This window comes from Pterocles gutturalis, unplaced genomic scaffold (genome assembly GCF_000699245.1).
Source record: "Pterocles gutturalis isolate BGI_N339 unplaced genomic scaffold, ASM69924v1 scaffold34016, whole genome shotgun sequence".
In the NCBI taxonomy this organism is placed as follows: Eukaryota; Metazoa; Chordata; class Aves; order Pterocliformes; family Pteroclidae; genus Pterocles; species Pterocles gutturalis.
The window spans coordinates 14,699-33,349 of record NW_010098938.1 but is presented as its reverse complement, the minus strand read 5'-3'; the positions used below and the strand labels follow the sequence as shown (position 1 = coordinate 33,349).

General features: G+C 43.1%; 1 protein-coding gene across 1 annotated transcript; it reads left to right on the top strand.

Moving 5' to 3' along the window:
- The first annotated feature begins 344 nt into the window (after positions 1–344).
- ATP6V1C2 (ATPase, H+ transporting, lysosomal 42kDa, V1 subunit C2) lies at positions 345–17,635 on the top strand. The gene is made up of 12 exons (XM_010074862.1): positions 345–721; positions 2,218–2,285; positions 7,422–7,507; positions 11,139–11,233; positions 12,059–12,150; positions 13,034–13,132; positions 14,190–14,258; positions 15,185–15,277; positions 15,706–15,799; positions 16,103–16,200; positions 16,581–16,710; positions 17,540–17,635. Exons 1-12 carry the CDS (start codon positions 593–595, stop codon positions 17,633–17,635), a joined length of 1,149 nt encoding a protein of 382 aa, XP_010073164.1. The 5' UTR covers positions 345–592.
- The last annotated feature ends 1,016 nt before the right edge of the window (positions 17,636–18,651 follow it).

Sequence of the window (18,651 nt, the reverse complement as noted above, 5' to 3'; positions counted from 1 at the left end):
GCTGATATCGTCTCTGTATGCCGCCGCTTGCCTTTCTCTGGCTCCTTCCTAGCCAACCTGGGAAGATAAAACACAGGGGAAAGTAATATTCGCTCTTACCAGTGGCATCTTTCACAGCCTATAGGTTGGGCAGAGGTCTTTTCACATCTTGCTTTCACTTTTGCCTACAAGTGTCCAAAAATTTGAAAGAGAATATTTATCAAGCAGAAATCTTTAATTACGTTTGGATAGTTTAGTGATATCTCCAGACTCCACAATGGAGACTGGACCTACAGTGCCAGGGGAATGGAACAGGCTGGAAGGGAAAAGGGGAGGAAGAAGCTTTGTTTCTTCACTCAGAAACTGGCTCGAACAACCCTGAGAAAGGAGGAACGGCCACGCTCTTTCCGTGACATTCTGGAGAAGGTCATGTTCCATTTCAACCTGAGACACAGGACTGAGTCACTGACCTCATGTTTCTGAAAAAAAATCATTAATCTGTTCTAACTTTTTCTGTTCTTAGGGAAGAGTGTGTTTGGTGCAGTGCTATTCTAGCCACTTAACCTGCTTTGTTTTTTTACAGTGACCAGGAGCGAAGGGAAAATATTGGATCATGTCGGAGTTCTGGCTAATTTCCGCCCCAGGAGATAAAACAAATCTGCAGGCATGGGAGCGAATGAACACCGTGACGTCTAAATCCAACCTGTCCAGCAACAGCAAATTCCATATTCCAGACTTAAAGGTAAATGAGGAAGGGGTTTGTGTATGGGTGATACAGCAGCATTAGCCAAGGCTAAAGAATTCTGGGATAAATGTGGGATTTATCTTTTGGGATAATATACAGAGAGTAGAAGAAGATTGAAGTTGGGGGATGAGTTGTGTTCAGTCAACTGAAAACTGATCAGAGAGAAAAGAAGCTGACCTTCACACTGGAAGAATATATGTACAGGGAGGGAAGATGAGTGAGATGAGTTAAAAAACTGATCGATGGCATTCAATGTACCATTTGCTCCCAGTCATGAAAGTCATACAGCATTGTACGTCTTGGATTGCAGAATGTCTGGAACTATGCCAGTAAGTCTGCTGATAGAGAAAACAGTGCTATAATGCACATTACTCCTTGTGAAATGGATGGGTGTGTATATTCAGCTACATGACACAGCTTCAAATCATCATATGAATAGGAAGAGTATTAATCCATGATTTTAAATACCTTTTCATTATTTAATCCTTATTTTATAAGATCTGCACCTTATTTTTATTTTACTTGAGGCCATGAAAAATGCAAATATGCTGCATTAAAGTCAATGGAGCTACCACAGATATAGAATGTGGTTCCTTGGGGAGCTGCTATCACCCATCACTTAACAAAGCTACATCCAGGATCTGGCTTTAATCCAAAAAGATTGTTAACAATTATAACTTGAGCTATCCCAGTTACATAAGGGTACAAGTGAAAGGGGAGCATGGCCTGTTCTCAAGTAATAACCTGCTGAATTGTCACATGAGTGTTTCAGACTGGGACTGTTGCTTTTTGCACATGCACCTGAGGTTGATGTGATTTTTACCATCTGTGGGATTTAACCTTCCAGTGTTGGTGCGAGTCTGCTAATGCTAAAGGAAATAAAGCATTTGCTGAAGATGCAACCAGCCCATTAATATTCTGCTAGTTGTTCCATGTAAAATTTGTTTCTTCTCCTTCAGCTTGACCCTTCATAATGTTGAACCGGCAACATTACAAGAAAAGGTTCAGCAATATGTTGCAATGCCGTAGACACAAGATTATGACTGTGATAGAGTCATACAAAAAGCAGATATTGCTCTTGGAGGAAATGGCTTTGTGAGAGCCTTAGTCTTTGGTAATAGCAAAGAACACAGAGACACCTTTTTGAATAACTGCTGCTTCCTTTGGTTCACTCAATACCTAAGATTTGTTTGTATGTATATTGTGTGCATTTCTAGTCACTATTTTATCATGTAAATGACCAGTCTATGCTACTGGATGATACGGGAATGAAAACAGGAAGGAAGACACTGACGTGTAATCTTGAGACTACACATACGTTCTTTCCTTTATTGGAAAAGGCTTTTTATGTCCTAGGTCCACTAAGTAAATGAAGTTTGGCCAAACTATTGAATTCATAAGTGCTAAACACAAGTCGGTGTCCCTAAAACTCTGCCAACAGAAGCCTTAGACAGACTTGTGCATCTTTCACCTACTTCTCATCTTTTGCACAGGTGGGGACATTGGATGCTCTTCTTGGTCTGTCAGATGAGTTGGGAAAACTTGATAGCTTTGCTGAAAGGTAAAATAGATCTTATTTACTACCTACAAATGAGAAACAGACATTGCTTTTATGGGACAGTATGTCCTTGTGTTCACCTCGGTCTGACTCAGTTCAGCCTGGACTACAACTGGACTAAAGTGGATAAGCTTTGTTTAACCCTTGTGTTGATTGTCATGGAGTCATCACAAAGACAGGACCATTCCTTTAAATTTGTATGAATTAAGTCAGTGGTAGTTTTGTCTGCACAGCAATCTGTTTGAGTGGCCGTGCAAGGGAGGCTGTTTCTCAAAGGGAAACTGATAAAAAAGGCTCCTTTTTTTTTTTTTTTTTTTTTTTAAAGAACATAATCCCTCCCCATCCAGCAACTTAACTTCATAAAACAGCATTTGAAGAATATGAAGCCCTCCCTCATCTTATTTTCCCATAATATTTCTCTTGAGCCTTCTGCCCTTCTTCAACCAGATATAGGAATTATAAGGAATAAGTTATTCTGAATGAAATCTGGAGCTCTCCCTCTCAGACTTGTAAACTCCTTGAAAATCAGAATATTGACTCACATTCTATGAAACCTAGTTATGCAAAGACTGACGTGATCTCCTTACTGATCCTTGCCCAGATAGCCTTTTGGGCCAAACTGACATGTGTGCACAAAGAATAATAAGTATAGCAAGCTCTGAAAAAGTCGGGCTGTAAGATACTTCATGGCACAAAGCAGACTTTGTTGTTGAGGCAATGAAGTTACAAGATTATAGGTTTTTTTGTTTGGTTGGTTTTTGTTTATTTGTTTGTTTGCTTTTGAGAGGGTTTTTTTGCTTTGGAAGCATACCTCACATAAAGTTGTGGTCTTGTTCACAGAGGTATGTGTTAGCTTTTTGCCTTTTTTCCCCCAGACAGGACTGATAAGGATTTGCTTGTCTAAAGATGCTTGGTACTTTCGTGGATTTTGTCTGGCAGTTGCAAATGCATCCGGAAACACTGATATAAACTGTTCACATCCATGCTAGGCAGTTTGGGCAAAAGTAAATCTACTAGAATACATTTCTCTGTAGGATTTTTTTTTCTTACTTTACTGATGCTAAAGCAGGGCTGTATTAAGTTTATTAAATTTGATCACTCTGGGTTGCACACATCGTTGATCTTTTTAGAATCACAGAATATCTCAAGATGGAAGGGACACGTAAGAATCCTCAAGTCCAACTCTCTGCTCCTCACAGGGCTACCTAAAACTAAGCCATATTGCTTTTTTCAGGATTTTGAGCAGCACAGAACAACTTAATACTTAATTAATCAAAAAAACTTTCTCCATTGTGACCTTGCCAAAAAAGTGCCCCAAATTCTTTGTAAACATGTTCAGGCCTCTGGTTTGTATTGCAGAGATGCTTCCTGAAATGGGGATGGGGACAAATTTGGGGAGAGACAGTGCCAATACCTGCTATTTGTTCTAATGGAAGGTGTCTCTAGTCAGGGCAGCAGATAGGTAAGCAACTGTGTGATCTGGGTTTGAGGGCTGCCAAAAATCATGCAGCGCTGATTTTCAGAAGGGCTTAGCTAATTCCCAGCTTTGTGAGGATTTAGGACTTCCTCCTGTAGGATCCGTGTAAGATTATGGAGGGTAACTTTAAGTGAAGTGTCAGTATGAGCTTTCTAGGCTCACTGTCTCCTTCTGTTACCTATGTCTTGACAACATGGTACATCTCCTTGTTCAAGGTGAATGCCAGTTTACTCCACTAGTTGTCCCTTTAATGCCAATAATGACACTTACCCTATGACATGCTGTAGGCATGGAGCAAAGGGGTCAGTGAGGCCCTTCCACCACAAGCTACTGGGGTAAGGACTCTTCTTATTCTCCTTGTCTGCCTATCCAGCTAGGTAAACAAGAAGGGACAATGAGATTTAAAAATAAGAAATGTGTTATAAGAAAAATGCATTAGCGTAGAGTAATAGCAGAGAATAATCGACACAGATAAAGTGCCACAAGGACAGACAAAGGCATTTTGCATTAAATAAATGTCCAGGGTTTTGAGTCTATATTGTGATTCAGTTGCACCAAGCACTTGCACTTTGTTGAAGTGAATGGCATCCAGAGGGTTACCAGCCTGTTCAAATGACCTGAGCATTTATGTTCCTGCTCCTCTGAAAGAGCTGTTGTTGCTAGATAAACACAACCCCCGGCAAAGCCAGGCAGCACAAACCTGTCAGCGCTGCCTCCTGCCAGGACAGCAGAGAAGGGGCAAGTATTGTTTCCACATACTTTTATTATTTATTTACACAGGGAGGCAGAGTGTTTTTCCATGTCACCGTGTGCTAGCGTGGAGTTCTCAAGCTGATGATCCCCTTGGTCACTCTTACCTGGGGGTTCTCCTGCATCCTCAGTCGGTGGAGCATTCTGCAGTGGGCTCAGATTGCAGGGCTTCTGCTCCCTGCAGTATTTTGGAGGCCTAGCTGGTAGCACCCTTTAATATACAGTATCATTTAAAGAGGGTTAGACTTTTGCAGTAGCGACACTGCAGCAATTTCAGAAGCAAAATGCGAGAGTCTTCCAAGCCATAACAATAGGCTAAATGGAGTTATTCTCTACACATTTTTATTACTACTTCTTGAGGCAGTTTAGCTGAAAACCTTTTCCTTTTATAATGCATCATTTGAGCATGATATTTCCTCAAGGTGGGATTCATCTCACCTAAGGGCAGAGGTTTAAGGGTTAGATGTGAAAGCTGCTCGCTGTTGGATGTCGCTATATTTGATGGGGTTCCTCCGGGAGTCAGGTTCCTCTCACTTGCCTTAGGCATCAGTGGTACACAGGGTGTGTGTTCTGTCTTTGCATGGGGAATGTATTGGATGAGTGAATCCCACTTGCATTTCACAGGAAGCAAGGCAAGGCACAGAGACTAAGCCAGGACTGGAGAATGGTGCTCTGGTCCAGTGTATACATCCTGCCTGCAGGGACCTTGGGGCGTGTGGGCTGGAAGGGAGCCTGCCTGGGCAGCAAAGACCTGTCCCACCGTCTATACCTATGGAGAGAGACCAGAACTAACTGTCTCCCAGCTATCACGTTAGCCCCTAGCTGCACTCAGCTGTAACAAAAGCAGCTTAGGCCTCTTGGAAAAGCTACTGGTTTCTACAGTTTCCTGTTGGCTGCTTTCTCTGTTATGCCCTTAGCCTCCTGCTCTACTGTTCTTACCAGCTGGGCTGTAGTCCTGCCTTGTTCCAAGTTCCTTTGGGCTCCCTGGACATTGTGAAGGGGCTGAAAACCAGCTGTGTCTACAAACTGAAAATTACAGAAGTGCTTGGCAAGGGGGCAGCTGATGGGGAACTGCTGTGTGGATCCCACACGCTCCCCACAGCCTGAGTGTGGGCAACACGCAGTGTTCAGCAACGCTCATCTGGCTTCGGGTCAGGGGATGGTGGAAACCTGCACAGCCCTAAGGGGGCTGTGAACTAAAGCACAATGGGGCACATGTCTTTTACAGGCACTCTGAACTGCGCTTGGCCAGGGTCATGAGAACAATGGTTGGAAAGGACCTTTAAAGGTCATTTAGTCCAGTCCCCCAGCCATAGGCAGGGACACTTTCCACTAGCCCAGGTTGCTCAAAGCCTCATCCAGCCTGGCCTTGAACACCTCCAGGGATGGGGCATCCACAGCTTCCCTGGGCAACCTGTTCCAGTGCCTCAGCAACCTCATCATAAATAATTTCTTCCTTATGTCCAATCTAAATCTACCCTCTTGCAGTTTAAAACTATTGCCCTTTGTCCTGTCACTGTAGGTCCTGGTAGAAAGTCTCTCTCCATCTTTCTTATAAACCCCCTTTATATATTGACAGGCTGCAATAAGGTCTTCTCTTCTGCAGGCTTAACGACCACCAAACAGCAGCAATTCTGACTGCTGCATTCTTGGCAGCATCAGCAATCACCGTTTTTTCCTCGCCATCACAGGACTGGAAAACCTTTCCGAAGACTGAGTTTCCTCTCAGGAATGAAGATAAAGGGAATCGTTACTTCTACAAATTACTACTTTTAAATGGCCCAATATCTGCTTTGCAGCACATCAAAGAAAATCCTTTTCTCTGATGCTCTCATGGTATCTGCACCTGGCCTGAAGTCCCTTTCCTGAACTCTTGAAAGCCACAGGATGTCACAAAACACATTGTCCAAACACTGCAGGTGCACTTTCAGTCTCAGCTCATCTGCAGCTGTAGTTGTCTCCCCTCTGTAAGGAAAGAAAGGGAGAAGAAGCCTGCCATTATGCTCCACTCCATGTCACCATGCCAAGGATCGTGTCAACTTCATGTCTTTGCCAATGTCATGATTAGGCAGTTACTTTTTAGCTGTTGCCTTTTTTTTTTTTTTTTTTCCCCTCCCCAAGGTGTAGTCAGCCTGGAACAGCTAGGGAGCTGAAGGCCAAATTCTGTGAATACTTCTGAGTACAGAACTAAACTAGAACAACCAGAAAGGCTCTTGTCCTGTATGACATAGGTACTTTGACTAGGGCCAGGGGGATCTACTGCTGTAGGGACTTGATGAATCCATTTTTTCAAAATGATCAAAAAATAAGCAGCTGTGTGGAGATAATGTTCTCTAGAAGGGGCTCTGTTCAAATTGCTGCTCTGAATCGGCCAGAAGGAGGATTTTAATCTAGTTCTCCCACACCTTAAAGGAGTGTCTTGTCCACCATGCTCTCCCTGTCGAGCAAGAGAACATTGTCGTTTTCCCCTGAATACTTTGTAAGAACCTTATCTGGGCAAGCCCTAAGGATTTATTTAGCATCACATGGAACAGATTTTCAGACAGAGTTGGTCTGTATGTAGAGCCTCTTGTCCGTCCATCACCTTAGAGTCTTAAACATGGGTTTCTTGCCTTCTGATTTCTGCTATGAGTAGCATGAGTGTACAGAAGACCGAATCTTGATTGTCTGGAAGTCTAGAGCACTGGGGAGATGATATTATCTATGTGTTTGCAGAGATCAGTGTATTTAAAATAAGGCATTTAGTTCTGCAATGTGCCATAGGTTGCTTATCATAATTTGAATTGCAAATTAGCCCACCTTGCTTCAGAAGTGTTTTGTTTGGGCATCTCCATGTTTATCGGATCATTGTGGCAACTGTTTTATATTCATTTTGTTTCTTCACTAACGAAGCTTCTCTTGTTACACCTAAGCGTAATAAAGAAAATAGCCCAGTACATAGGAGAAGTTATGGAAGACTCAAAAGATAAAGTCCAGGAAAATCTTCTGGCCAATGGAGGTAGGTGCTGTGACTGTGGCTTTTTTAATACATTGATGCTGCTTTTGTTTGGTTCAGAATGTGAACATGTGTAATTGAAACACTCACACATTAGAAAGGACAATCATCAGAAACATTTTTTAAGAACACGTCTAGCCTGCTCCCATTTTTCTCAGAGATAGCAGAAGCGTTATCCAGCACCAGCTTTGCTTCCAGAAGAGTGTTCAGTGTCTAGTACTGAACTAGTTTCTAACCCCAGCGCTGAGGAGTGAAGAGGAAAGCACGAGACATTCTTCTTCACTCCTAAGATGACCTAGCACATTTCTGAGCCCTGTATGGGCTTGATCTCTTACAGGCAGCTCAATCTCATTCTGTATGGCTGCATGACATCTGTCAGTGATCTGTTAGTGATTTGTGTCTCCAGTGCTGGGATAGATCACCTGGCTAGCTGTGGATTTCTGACATCACAGGTGTGAGGCAACAGCTCCAAATCATAGAGGCAGGGCTGCCCTCCCAAGGTCATGCCAGGGCCAGCAGGACGCAGTGAGGTGGAAATGTCCTCCAGCGGTGTCCTGCCCTGGCTGGCAGCACTTGTGCAGCAGAGGAGAGCAGGCAGCAATGGCCAGGGCTCTTCTGACATGCCAGAGGGCTGTGGGAGCCCACTGCCTTACTGTATGCTCCCCTGCATCCTCCCTAAGTAGTCAATGTGTTTTTATAACCTCTATGAAGGGATTTCCCACTTTATGATCTAGTATGATACTCAAGGCCCTAAAGGGAGCCTATGTCAAGGACAAAATTAACATTTAGGAACTGATGGCTCCTAGATTCTGCATGTTTTGTTAGACCCTGACTGTGTTTCAGGGCAAATATCTCCCCAGCTCTCCTGGACACAGTGAGGTTGGATGTGTTACACATGCTGCTTACAGGCTTGTGAGTGACACTATTAACTGCCAGATGAATAAACTAACAGTGCACGCTCCATCACACCTTTGACTGACTTCAGATCTGTATGAGTAAAGGATGGGGAGGAAGTTCTTTTAGAAATGTCCTTCTTGAATGAAATAAGGCTGACATCTGATCAGTGCAACCACTTGACAAATACAATAATCCCAGTTATTGTGTTTCAGGGGTAAAGGATAAAATGAAATGTCTAAAAAGTATGTTGAGGATTGACGATTGCAGTGATGTTACAAGCATGCATTTGTGTGTATTAGTGCTAGAGACAAGTCTTGGTCTGGTTGTAGAGATACAGTGATCAGGTTACGATGGATTTCTCAAGTAACAACCTCGTAGCTTGATCACGATATCCCTATGACTTGAGAAACAACAGGTTTCACTTGTTCACTTTGTTTCCTCTTTTTACCCCATTTTCCTTTACTATAAGCTCTGCATGTGTTGTAATAGAAGGATGTGGAAATTGCTTCTATGTGTTACTAATTTCTGTCCTCTGTTTAGATTTGGTCATCTGAACAAATCATGTTAAACTAAGACATTAACTTTTCCAAGCTAATTGATTGCATCTTAAAAAATTCAGTCAGCTTTAGTGTACGAGGATTCCCCTAATACATTCCAGTGTCATTCTTCATAAGCAGCAGCAACTTTGCTGTAAAAATTCTTCCTCCTCTCTTTTCTGATTATCTGAAGGACCCTAAAGTTCAAGACTTCCTTGAGGTCATGAAATCAGAAACAAAATTATAAGACATGACTTCTTGCTGCATGGTCCTGTTTCAGACCACCCCAACTCAAATTTTGTTTTAGGTTACACTATACAAGTTTTCTGATTTTAGCTCAGTTGTGTATATTCCTGACAGCAGTTTGGTCCATGAACTGATGAAGATGGTATCTGTGTGTCTAATAATTGTTTAATTATATTTGTGAAGAAAAATGCAAAGTACTAGAAAATACAGCACTTTTAGTTAAGTGAATACACACACTACTTTCCAGTGGGCAACAGTTGGAAGCAGCCACGTGGAGATGTCTCATATAGAAGGAAAATGTGTGTTTGTGTAATAAAGGGAATTGTAGCATATCACAAGCAGGAAATGCTTTACACAGCCGTGGTTTTAGAAGCAGGGGGAGAACATGGTCATGCCAGTGCTCTCTGCCTCCTGAGCAGTTTATTCCTTGCTAAGAAGCCTATTTCCTCCTAACAGAAGACTTTCCATGCTTTGGAAATGTAATAGGGTAAACTGACTCTGTTGTGGGGTGAGAGAAGCCCATGGAAAGGATAGCGCTCTCCTGCCAAGGGTTTTCGATATCACACAAGATATCTCAGCCTGGCAGTATGGCAATTACACAACTTTTCACATTCCTTCTTACGTGTCTCAGTTCATAAAATTTTCCCCACACCCTGGAAGTCCAGCGCACACGAAATCTGTGCTCAGACCTTGCTGTGGGACTGAATTAACTCTCTGGACAAGGCAGCAAAGAGCACTGAATGGCCCCAGCAGGCACCTCCTTTTACTTGGCACCTTGAGCTTGTTTTGCTCCCCATCTCCCCACATCAACTTCCCAGATATTCTCCATGCTTACCCTCCTGGTCTGGAAAGAAATCCACCCTGCAGGTGACAGTGCCTCTGACTTCTTTGTCTAGATATTGAGACCCTGCTTGCTGCCTTCCTCCAGCCTCCTGAACCTGCCAGGGGACAGTCCCAGCCCCTCTGCTTGTTGTGGCAGGATGCCTGACTTTATCCCATCCTGTAAAGTTAACCAAGAACACTATGTAGGAGTGTAGGATGTCCTTAGTTATCCTAAGGGCTCTCAGGACTCAGGCAAAGAGCTGTCTGAGTTCATGAGCTGCTAGAGGAGAATTCCTTATTTGGTACCGTAATGTACCAAGCCTTAATGTTTTCTAATGTTCAGGAGCCTTGGTCTTCAAACAGAGTGAAACAGCATGATCCTGTTCTAGGAGCTGGCTGTCATTTGTGTCATCTCCTCTCGATTCTGGCTCCTCGTGGTACAAGGGTGCCTTGTTTAGTGGGACTGCATGCACAGGGTCTTGCTGTGAGTTTCTGTTGTTGGATGCTGTGCCTGGATTTATCCACTTAGAGAAACACTGTATGGCTTTGTGGGACATGGGGAGCTCTGAGTGCAAAGTCAATGAGGAATTCCTCATCACACCTGAATTGGTTTGGTTCCTTCACTGAATCACAGGGAAGTAATATCAGCTATACTCTTTATATCTTTGATCAAACTCTCAACAACCCTGAGTATTACTGCTGGTCCTGGGCCAGTGTTTTTCTGATAGCTCTTCCTGGGATTAAATTCAGGCATATTGCAATCATGAAGATTGAGATATGTTACATGAGGCTGTTTCTACTCTGGAGAAGAACGGCCGTACATTGCTGGATCCTGCTAATACAGCTAATTTTACAGTAAAGCTTGTTCTGTACTGTTAGGTGTAACACAGAAAAGATTCGTGGTTCAACTTCTAAGTTTGAGGATGTTTAGAAAGATGATTAGATTGTGCATATGATTTATTAAAATTTGTTCTAGATCACATTTCTATGGGGATTCAGAGGTGGGCTTCTGGTTCACTCCCATCTCTAATATTAGTCCAAGTTATGCTGGGCTATAGCTGGGGACTGCTACCCAGACTTTGACCTGGCATCTGGTAAGCTGTCTGCTTTAATGCATCTCTTTGCACTTTCAGTTGATCTAATTAGCTACCTGACACGGTTTGAGTGGGACATGGCCAAATATCCCATAAAGCAGCCACTGAAGAATATATCAGAAGCATTAGCAAAGGTAAATTGCACTCCAAATTTTAAGAAGATGTCAGCATGGGGGAGCATGTCTTTTGGCAATTTTTGGTCCCTCCTCTCGTGGCAGTCAGTGAGAGCTTTGCCTTTGGTTTGGGCGGGAACAGGCTCAGAAGCACGCACCTTGTACTGAAGCAGTTGTTATTATTTTAATTCCTACTATATAATAATGATATATATATATTTAAACCTATCCAGTCTGTAAATATGTGGCACTTTATCAGATTTACTAGAGTGCATTGATATGCTTTCTGCACTTTAGTCCCCATCATTGTAATAGTTTATTTATATATATTTAAACCTATCCAGTCTGTAAGTATGTGGCACTTTATCAGATTTGGCGTGCTTTCTGGACTTTAGTCCCCTTCATTGTAATATTTTATCGTTTTTATATACTGCCATATTATTCTCCATTTTGGAGTTCTTTTGTGAAATTGTTGTCCTGTCATTAAATCAAACACATTGCAGGCTGGATGAATTACTTACACTGTCAGTCCCTTCAGGAAGGTGTGATGTGTTGTTCAATATAGGTAACAAATGAAACCGTGAATTTGCTCCTCAGGTACAGCTATAACGCACACAAGAACACCTAACTGAAGCCTGCTTTCTGCAGGGGCCTTTGCCACAGGGGTGCTCTCATACTGGCTCGGGCCTTTGCCACAGGGGAGCTCTGATACCGGCTCCTTCTTGGCTGCAGTCAGGTGGTTTTTCGAGGGGCTGTGTCCTCGTGTTAAGGTGCAGAGGTACCAGGAGGGAGGTGAGAACAACACCTCAAGCACTGAGTTGACTAACTTTTCTTGCTTTATTTTAGCAAGTGACTCAAATAGAAGCAGACCTAAAGACCCGATCAGCTGCATACAACAACATTAAAGGAAATTTGCAAAACCTGGAGAAAAAAACCGTGTAAGTATAGCTCATGCCAGTCTGCATCTTGAACGCTGCATGGCTGAACCAAGGATAGTGAATGCTCACACCCATTGCTGTGCTGTGGACCACATGGGTTCTGGTGGGAAGAAATTTATCTGGCTTTGGGGCATGCTGGGCACCTACAGACCCAGTGAAAGCTGGGGAGGGGGAGCTGGTGCGGTCAGCATGTGTCAAAATCAGCTCAGGGAGACTGTGGTTCCTAATAGGATTTTATTGGCAGTGTGAATAGACAGTCTTGGGAAAGAGGCAAAAACAAATGCACTGTATTGTTCTGATGAGGTTTCAGGGAGTCAGAAATTAGATCAGCTGGGTCAGACAGTAGATTGCTTTGCAAGACAGAGCTGTTTCCTATGGGAGCTCTGCAAATGCTGTTCAGAAAGTTGGCTTTACAGTATTCCAGGCAAAGGCATCTATTCTCCTTCCCTGCTGTGCCTATCTCACCAGCACATCCCACTTAACATTTTTCTTTTCTTTGTTTCATTCTGTTAGTCCAGGTGATGATCTGTCAGGGCTTCTCCTCTCTTCAGCTGCTTATGGTCTCTACCTATGTCAGTGCTGATTCCTGGATTTTCTCTGGGGTTATCACTTGAGAGAATAGTAAATTCCAGTAAGTAATAAATTTAGAGTAACTTAGATGATGCTGTACAAGCCCTTGCCCAATACATGGTCATATTTTCTACTCAGTCTCCTTGCTTTGGGCACAGGACACAGGTCCTCGCCTTCCTGGCACTGCAGCCAGGCTGGCAGCCTGCCTGGGAACCAGCCTCTACCCAAGGAAGATACTCACTCGGGCTCAACCTCAGTGTGCTGCTGCAGGGTTTCTGCTACTGTAATTTTTTCTTTGTCTTGTTCACCATAGGGGAAATCTGCTGACTCGGACCCTAGCAGACATTGTGCATAAAGAAGACTTTGTCCTGAATTCTGAGTATCTTATCACACTGCTCGTCGTGGTGCCAAAGTAAGGCAATAGTGCACGCACACGCGCTCAGTGTGGCACTGAGTGTCAGGCTTAAGAGCTGGATCCAGGCGACGCTGGGTCAGGTTGGGGCAGCTCATCTGCGCTGTGGCTGGGGCATGGGTGGAGCTGCTATCAAAGAGAAAAACCAGTTTCTGCAAAGGGTGGTGTTGGCACAAAAGAAAGAGACAAAGACTGCTCTGAACTCAGAGCAGGACAGAAATGGGATGTGGGCTTTTGATAGTTACAGGGTGGGTTCTCAAACAGCCTCTTGGCAGGAATAGTAGGAATTTAAAAAAAAAAAAAAAAGACAAAACCAGCTTCTTACTGGAGCTTAGCCATTTAATAGAAGGAATTAGGCATATCAAACTCACAAGGCCTCCACTGGCCATACCACTGCCATCACCATCACTTGTGAAGTTACGCGATGTCCTTCTCAGAAGCCTACACAAAACTTTTCCTCTCTGTATAGCCCTGTCCCAACGCACACATACAGAACCATCACTTTTCTGTCTGTGAAAACCATGTTACCAAAAGCTATCCGAGATAATTTTGTTGAGTTTATTTTCAGATTCCCCCTATAAACAGACTTCTCCCTTTGCAAATTCTTAGCACCCCCTTGACCACTTTCTCCCAGTGCTGGCACTTGCCATGTTTGCAGTGTAGCACCAGATCCGCTCTGGGATTGCACGTAGCAGACGTACCACACCTAAGCCATGGATCAGCTTGTGCAAGGGTACTGCAGCACAGGACACTGTGTGGCAGCCTGGAAGTATGTGCCAAAACCATGTTCTTCCCACCGTCAGCTTCCTGCTTTATGCCCTTCCTCATGCCAAAACCCAAAGTGAGGATTGAGGGTGCAGCATTGAGGGAAACATCTCCCTAGATGATGACTAGGAGAGGAAAGGATAGGAGAGACTCAAGGTATCTTAATCACATAGCCCAGCACGAAGAGCTCCAAGCCTTCTAAGCCATGAGCTTCATTAACTGTATTTATCAACACATTTGCTTTGTAGTATATAGTACCTATTTACTGTGCTTTGTTTTTTGTTGCTCAAAGGTCAAGCTATGTCCAGTGGCAGAAGACCTATGAATCCCTCTCTGATATGGTAGTGCCTCGCTCCACCAAGTAAGTGAAATTCCAGATTAAGGTCCCTATTTGTTTCAGAGATCCCTGCCATACCTCAGCCCCTCAAATTGCTGGATCCTGGAAGGAACCACTTGTCTAATGCATGGGCTTCATGTTAACATATAGATTTGCCCAATCTCATTCTCAATTGAAATCAGAAATTACTCTCTTGAAGGGAAGTGTAGATGAAAGAAAAAAAAATTATTTTTTATGATTAGCTTGTTGTCCCCTTTTCCAATAATGTGGTTCTTTCTACTTTCAACCAGGGCCTTTGCTTTTTGTGTAAAACAATTTGTTACAGTAATCCAGGCATAATTCAGACATGTGCAATCACATACAACTTTATGGAAACTACTTTTTACAAAGATCAGAGGCTATCTTTGCATCTTTACTTGCTTCCTGCTGTAGAATAGGATGATTCAGTGTACTATCATTTACATTAGCCAATGCCATATTAACTTATCCTTTCACCTGGAGCAAAAAGTCCTTTCTAGGAATGAAATATTCCACCACGCAGCTCATGCAGACCATGATCTCCAATCCAGGGCACAAAAGGTGACAGTGCTATTATCTGAAATAGAAGAAGCAGAAAGCACAGAGAAAGAAGAAAGCTGTTTCCTACTGCCTATCACAAAAAACAAGTGCATGGAAAGTGGGGGACCGTTACCAGGAAACGGAAATATCAGGCAGGCAGAATGTGTGTGTACTGCGATGGGTTCAGGAGCTTAACTCATGGGAGTTTTACACTGGAAATAGTGTGGCCAGTGCTGGTAAAGTCTTTGTTCCCTATTTCAGTCCCAGCAGTTCTTGAAAAGCAGGGTGTTGTTCAGTATCATAAACAGAAAAAAGAACTGCAGAAGAAGGTGGTAAAGAAGGCAAGAGGGACTTGCCATATGAAATCACAGCAGTGGATTTCCCTCCCACAGAATGATTGCTGAGGATGCAGAGGGAGGACTCTTCACCGTGACCCTATTTAGAAAAGTGATGGATGACTTCAAGGCTAAAGCCAGGGAGAACAGGTGAGAAGCGCTGATTGCTAGGCAGGGCAGGCAGCAAGCAGATGAGGTGGATAAGGTGAAGCTTGTTCTGTGTGCAGTACAGCTGAATTCATCCTTGGGTTTTAGGACTTCTGTACTAATTGGGCTGCTGCTGGCCCCAAAGCCACTGAGAAGGCAGGGTGGGAAGGACGTGTGGCAGCAGATACAGTGATCGTGTTCTTTTAGCACCAAACTACAGATCTTGGAATTGTCCTTCCTGCTCTCATGCTACTGACAGCAGGAAGCCTGCTTTCTGGGCATGACTTCAACTCCCACCCTCCACGTAGTTTAAGTGGTTAGGTGGCTAGCAACTTTGAAACATCCCCTACCTGCTTCTCCAGAGACAAAAGAAAGGAATGTGCATATTGCTTGGACTATGGCTTGTGAGAATAAATATCATTCAATTGTAGGTTCATGGTTCGAGAATTTTATTTTGATGAGAAGGAACTCAAATGTGAAAAGGAAGAGCTGATGAAATTAGCTTCTGATAAGAAACAGCAGTATGTAAGTAGCACATCAAGTTGATGCCCACATGACGACAGCCTTTGCTAGCAGCATGCCTAAGCACCTCTCACTCAGAAATGGCTTTATGGTTCCAACAGACACCTGTGAGCTCCATTTAGCCCAGAAAACTGAGGCACAGGATAGATAATTTGCCCAAGGTCACCTGAGTTCCTGATAAACTGGGAGCCACCAGCAGGCTGCCCGAGAGTCATCTCAGCAGCCCATGACGGCTTCAGCGGTGTTAGCTAAGGAGCTGCCTCACACAGGGAGGGGGTCACAATACCGCTCTGTCTGTTCTCATAGGGCCCTTTACTGCGCTGGCTGAAAGTGAACTTCAGTGAAGCGTTTGTGGCTTGGATTCATGTGAAAGCCTTGAGAGTTTTTGTTGAATCTGTCCTGAGGTAAGTGGATATACATGCAGTGTCAGCAGAGATTCCTGTAGAACTCAGAATGTACAGCGCTCTTCCTGGGGCAGTTCCTTCATGGGAGGGAACATCCCTTACACACCATGCTTCACAAGCTCACAGGAGACAATACAGATAACTACAAAAGAGGTGACATATGAAGTTGATGAAAAACAGTTCTTTGGTGGCACTTAAAACAGAAAACAGAAAGACCCTATTTAGTTGACTCTCAGATAAGAAGGCAGCACACCACCACTGAGATTGTTTCTGCCATGCACAATCAGCTCACATGCCAGGAGACTGAAGAAGGAGAAGGGCAGGAGCGGAAAGGTGTGCCCCTTCCCAGCAGATCATCCTGTATGTTGGTGTGTTTCAAGGTACGGCCTCCCAGTGAATTTCCAAGCAATGCTGCTGCAGCCAAACAGGAAGTCTGTAAAACGCCTGAGAGATGTCCTAAACGTGGTCTTCAAACACCTGGATGAAGTCGCAGCAGCCAGCATAATGGACGTATGTATTTGGACTATGAGTGCACATGCTGTAACTTCTCTTAGTTTAGCCAAATGAACACTTTCACAGTCCAGGGGTTAGAGCAAGCATCTCCTCACAGCTTGCAATGCTGGGATCCTTGGATGCAGCCCTAATCTCTGGTGGTGACAGACTGAATTAGAGTAGGTAGCAGGTAGGCTCAGATTATAATGGAGATGCATAGATTACATTTTCTGTTGAAGCATCTGATGTTTACAGCTACCAGACTGAAATAGAGGAACTGATGTAATTGAGCAGATCTATGTAAAAAGCTTCAAGTCTTCTATAAATGTTCAGATCAACACAAGCAAGAAAAAGGAACTCAGAACTAAATGCTAGGACTGTGACAACCTCCACCCCTGTAAAAGGCTGTCATTGACTAAATACCTCAACGTAGGACTTCAGCAAGCAGCAGTACTTGCTTTCTTCCTCCCCATATCAAGTGCACAAACAATTTAGGATAAACCAATTAGGATAAACCAGGAGGTGTTTACACAGCCTAAAACTAGCAAGCATAAGATTCCCAGCGCATGAATGGAGGAGAAAGAAATTAGTTGCTCTAGAGCTGGAGCACACAAAAAAATGCCACACGTTCATAAAATTGCAACCAAGCATGAATTCTCAATGCTAACTGCATAAAGCAGCCTGAAAACACCAAGCAAACACCACATTCTCAGTGGTGAATTCCTCATTTTAAGCACAGCAAATACAAAACTCCATTCCACTCGTGGAAGGAGTGCAAAAGCAATCCACTTGGAACTGTGCAACAGTTTGTTTACTGGTACTAAAGTCATACTGTTTCCTTTTGCAGCCTGGCATGGACATCCCAGGTTTACAACTGAGTAATCAAGAATACTATCCTTACGTCTATTTCAAGATTGACCTCAGCCTTCTTGACTGCAGTTAAAGAAAAATTGCTGAAGCTTCATCTATTAATTTTCAAGACCCTAATGTTAAAATAAAACAATCTTTAGCTGCTGAAAGTCAAATTAAAATGCAGATGCTGTAGCAGGATAATTGCATAGATCTTCCTACCACTGCAGTAATTTTTACAGTGACTTCAATATAAATATCTCTTGTTCATAATTTTACAAAGACATATTTCAGAGGCAAGAGGTACTATGGTAGTATTTATTTTTTTTGGTAAGGTACAAAGATGAAGTATCTATTGGACTTGAAATAAAACAATTTAAAAAGTGTGGTAGCTAATGGATCTACTAGGCGTGCACAGTCCTGTTTTTCTAATAAAGCAAACTTAAAAAAAACAAAACCAAACCAAACAGAAAAAGCAGAAAGCATGAGAGCAAATCCCAAAGTTTTTTTAATTTAAAAAAATAAATGCTCAAGAAGAAAGATCCTCAAAACTGCTGTGGAGCTTACTGTAGGAGGACTTATAGTCCCAGGTACTCATAAGTTTAGCTTTTGCCAAAACATTTCAGTTAGATCAGTACCATTAGATCTCATCTGCTGGGATAACTTATGAGTTGGAGTACATTTCCTGCCCCAAATCAGCAGTCCAGTTGGCTACCAGTTCTTACACTGCCTTTCATAGGGATGAACTACAGGCGATCTCTCACACATTAGATGACAAATATCCATATTAAGGTATTTCCTTGAAAGGAGATGAAACTTTCAGTTCTTTCATTTCTTACTTATAAACAAGCTGATCACATGAGGGTCACTTCACTAGGCACTGATACACGAGACATCGAGCGCTAAAAAAAGTAATAGTATTTTTATTAAAGAAACAGCATCAACCATCCCCATTCCTGATTCCCCTTCCAAGGAAATAGCAATTTCAAATCGAAACAATGCCAGATGGGAAGTGAAGAAATATTAGATCCAATTTGCTGGAGACAGCACCATGGTGTTTTCGTGTTAGCACCTGGAAATCCTCATGCCCTAAAATGGGGATTAGCTTCA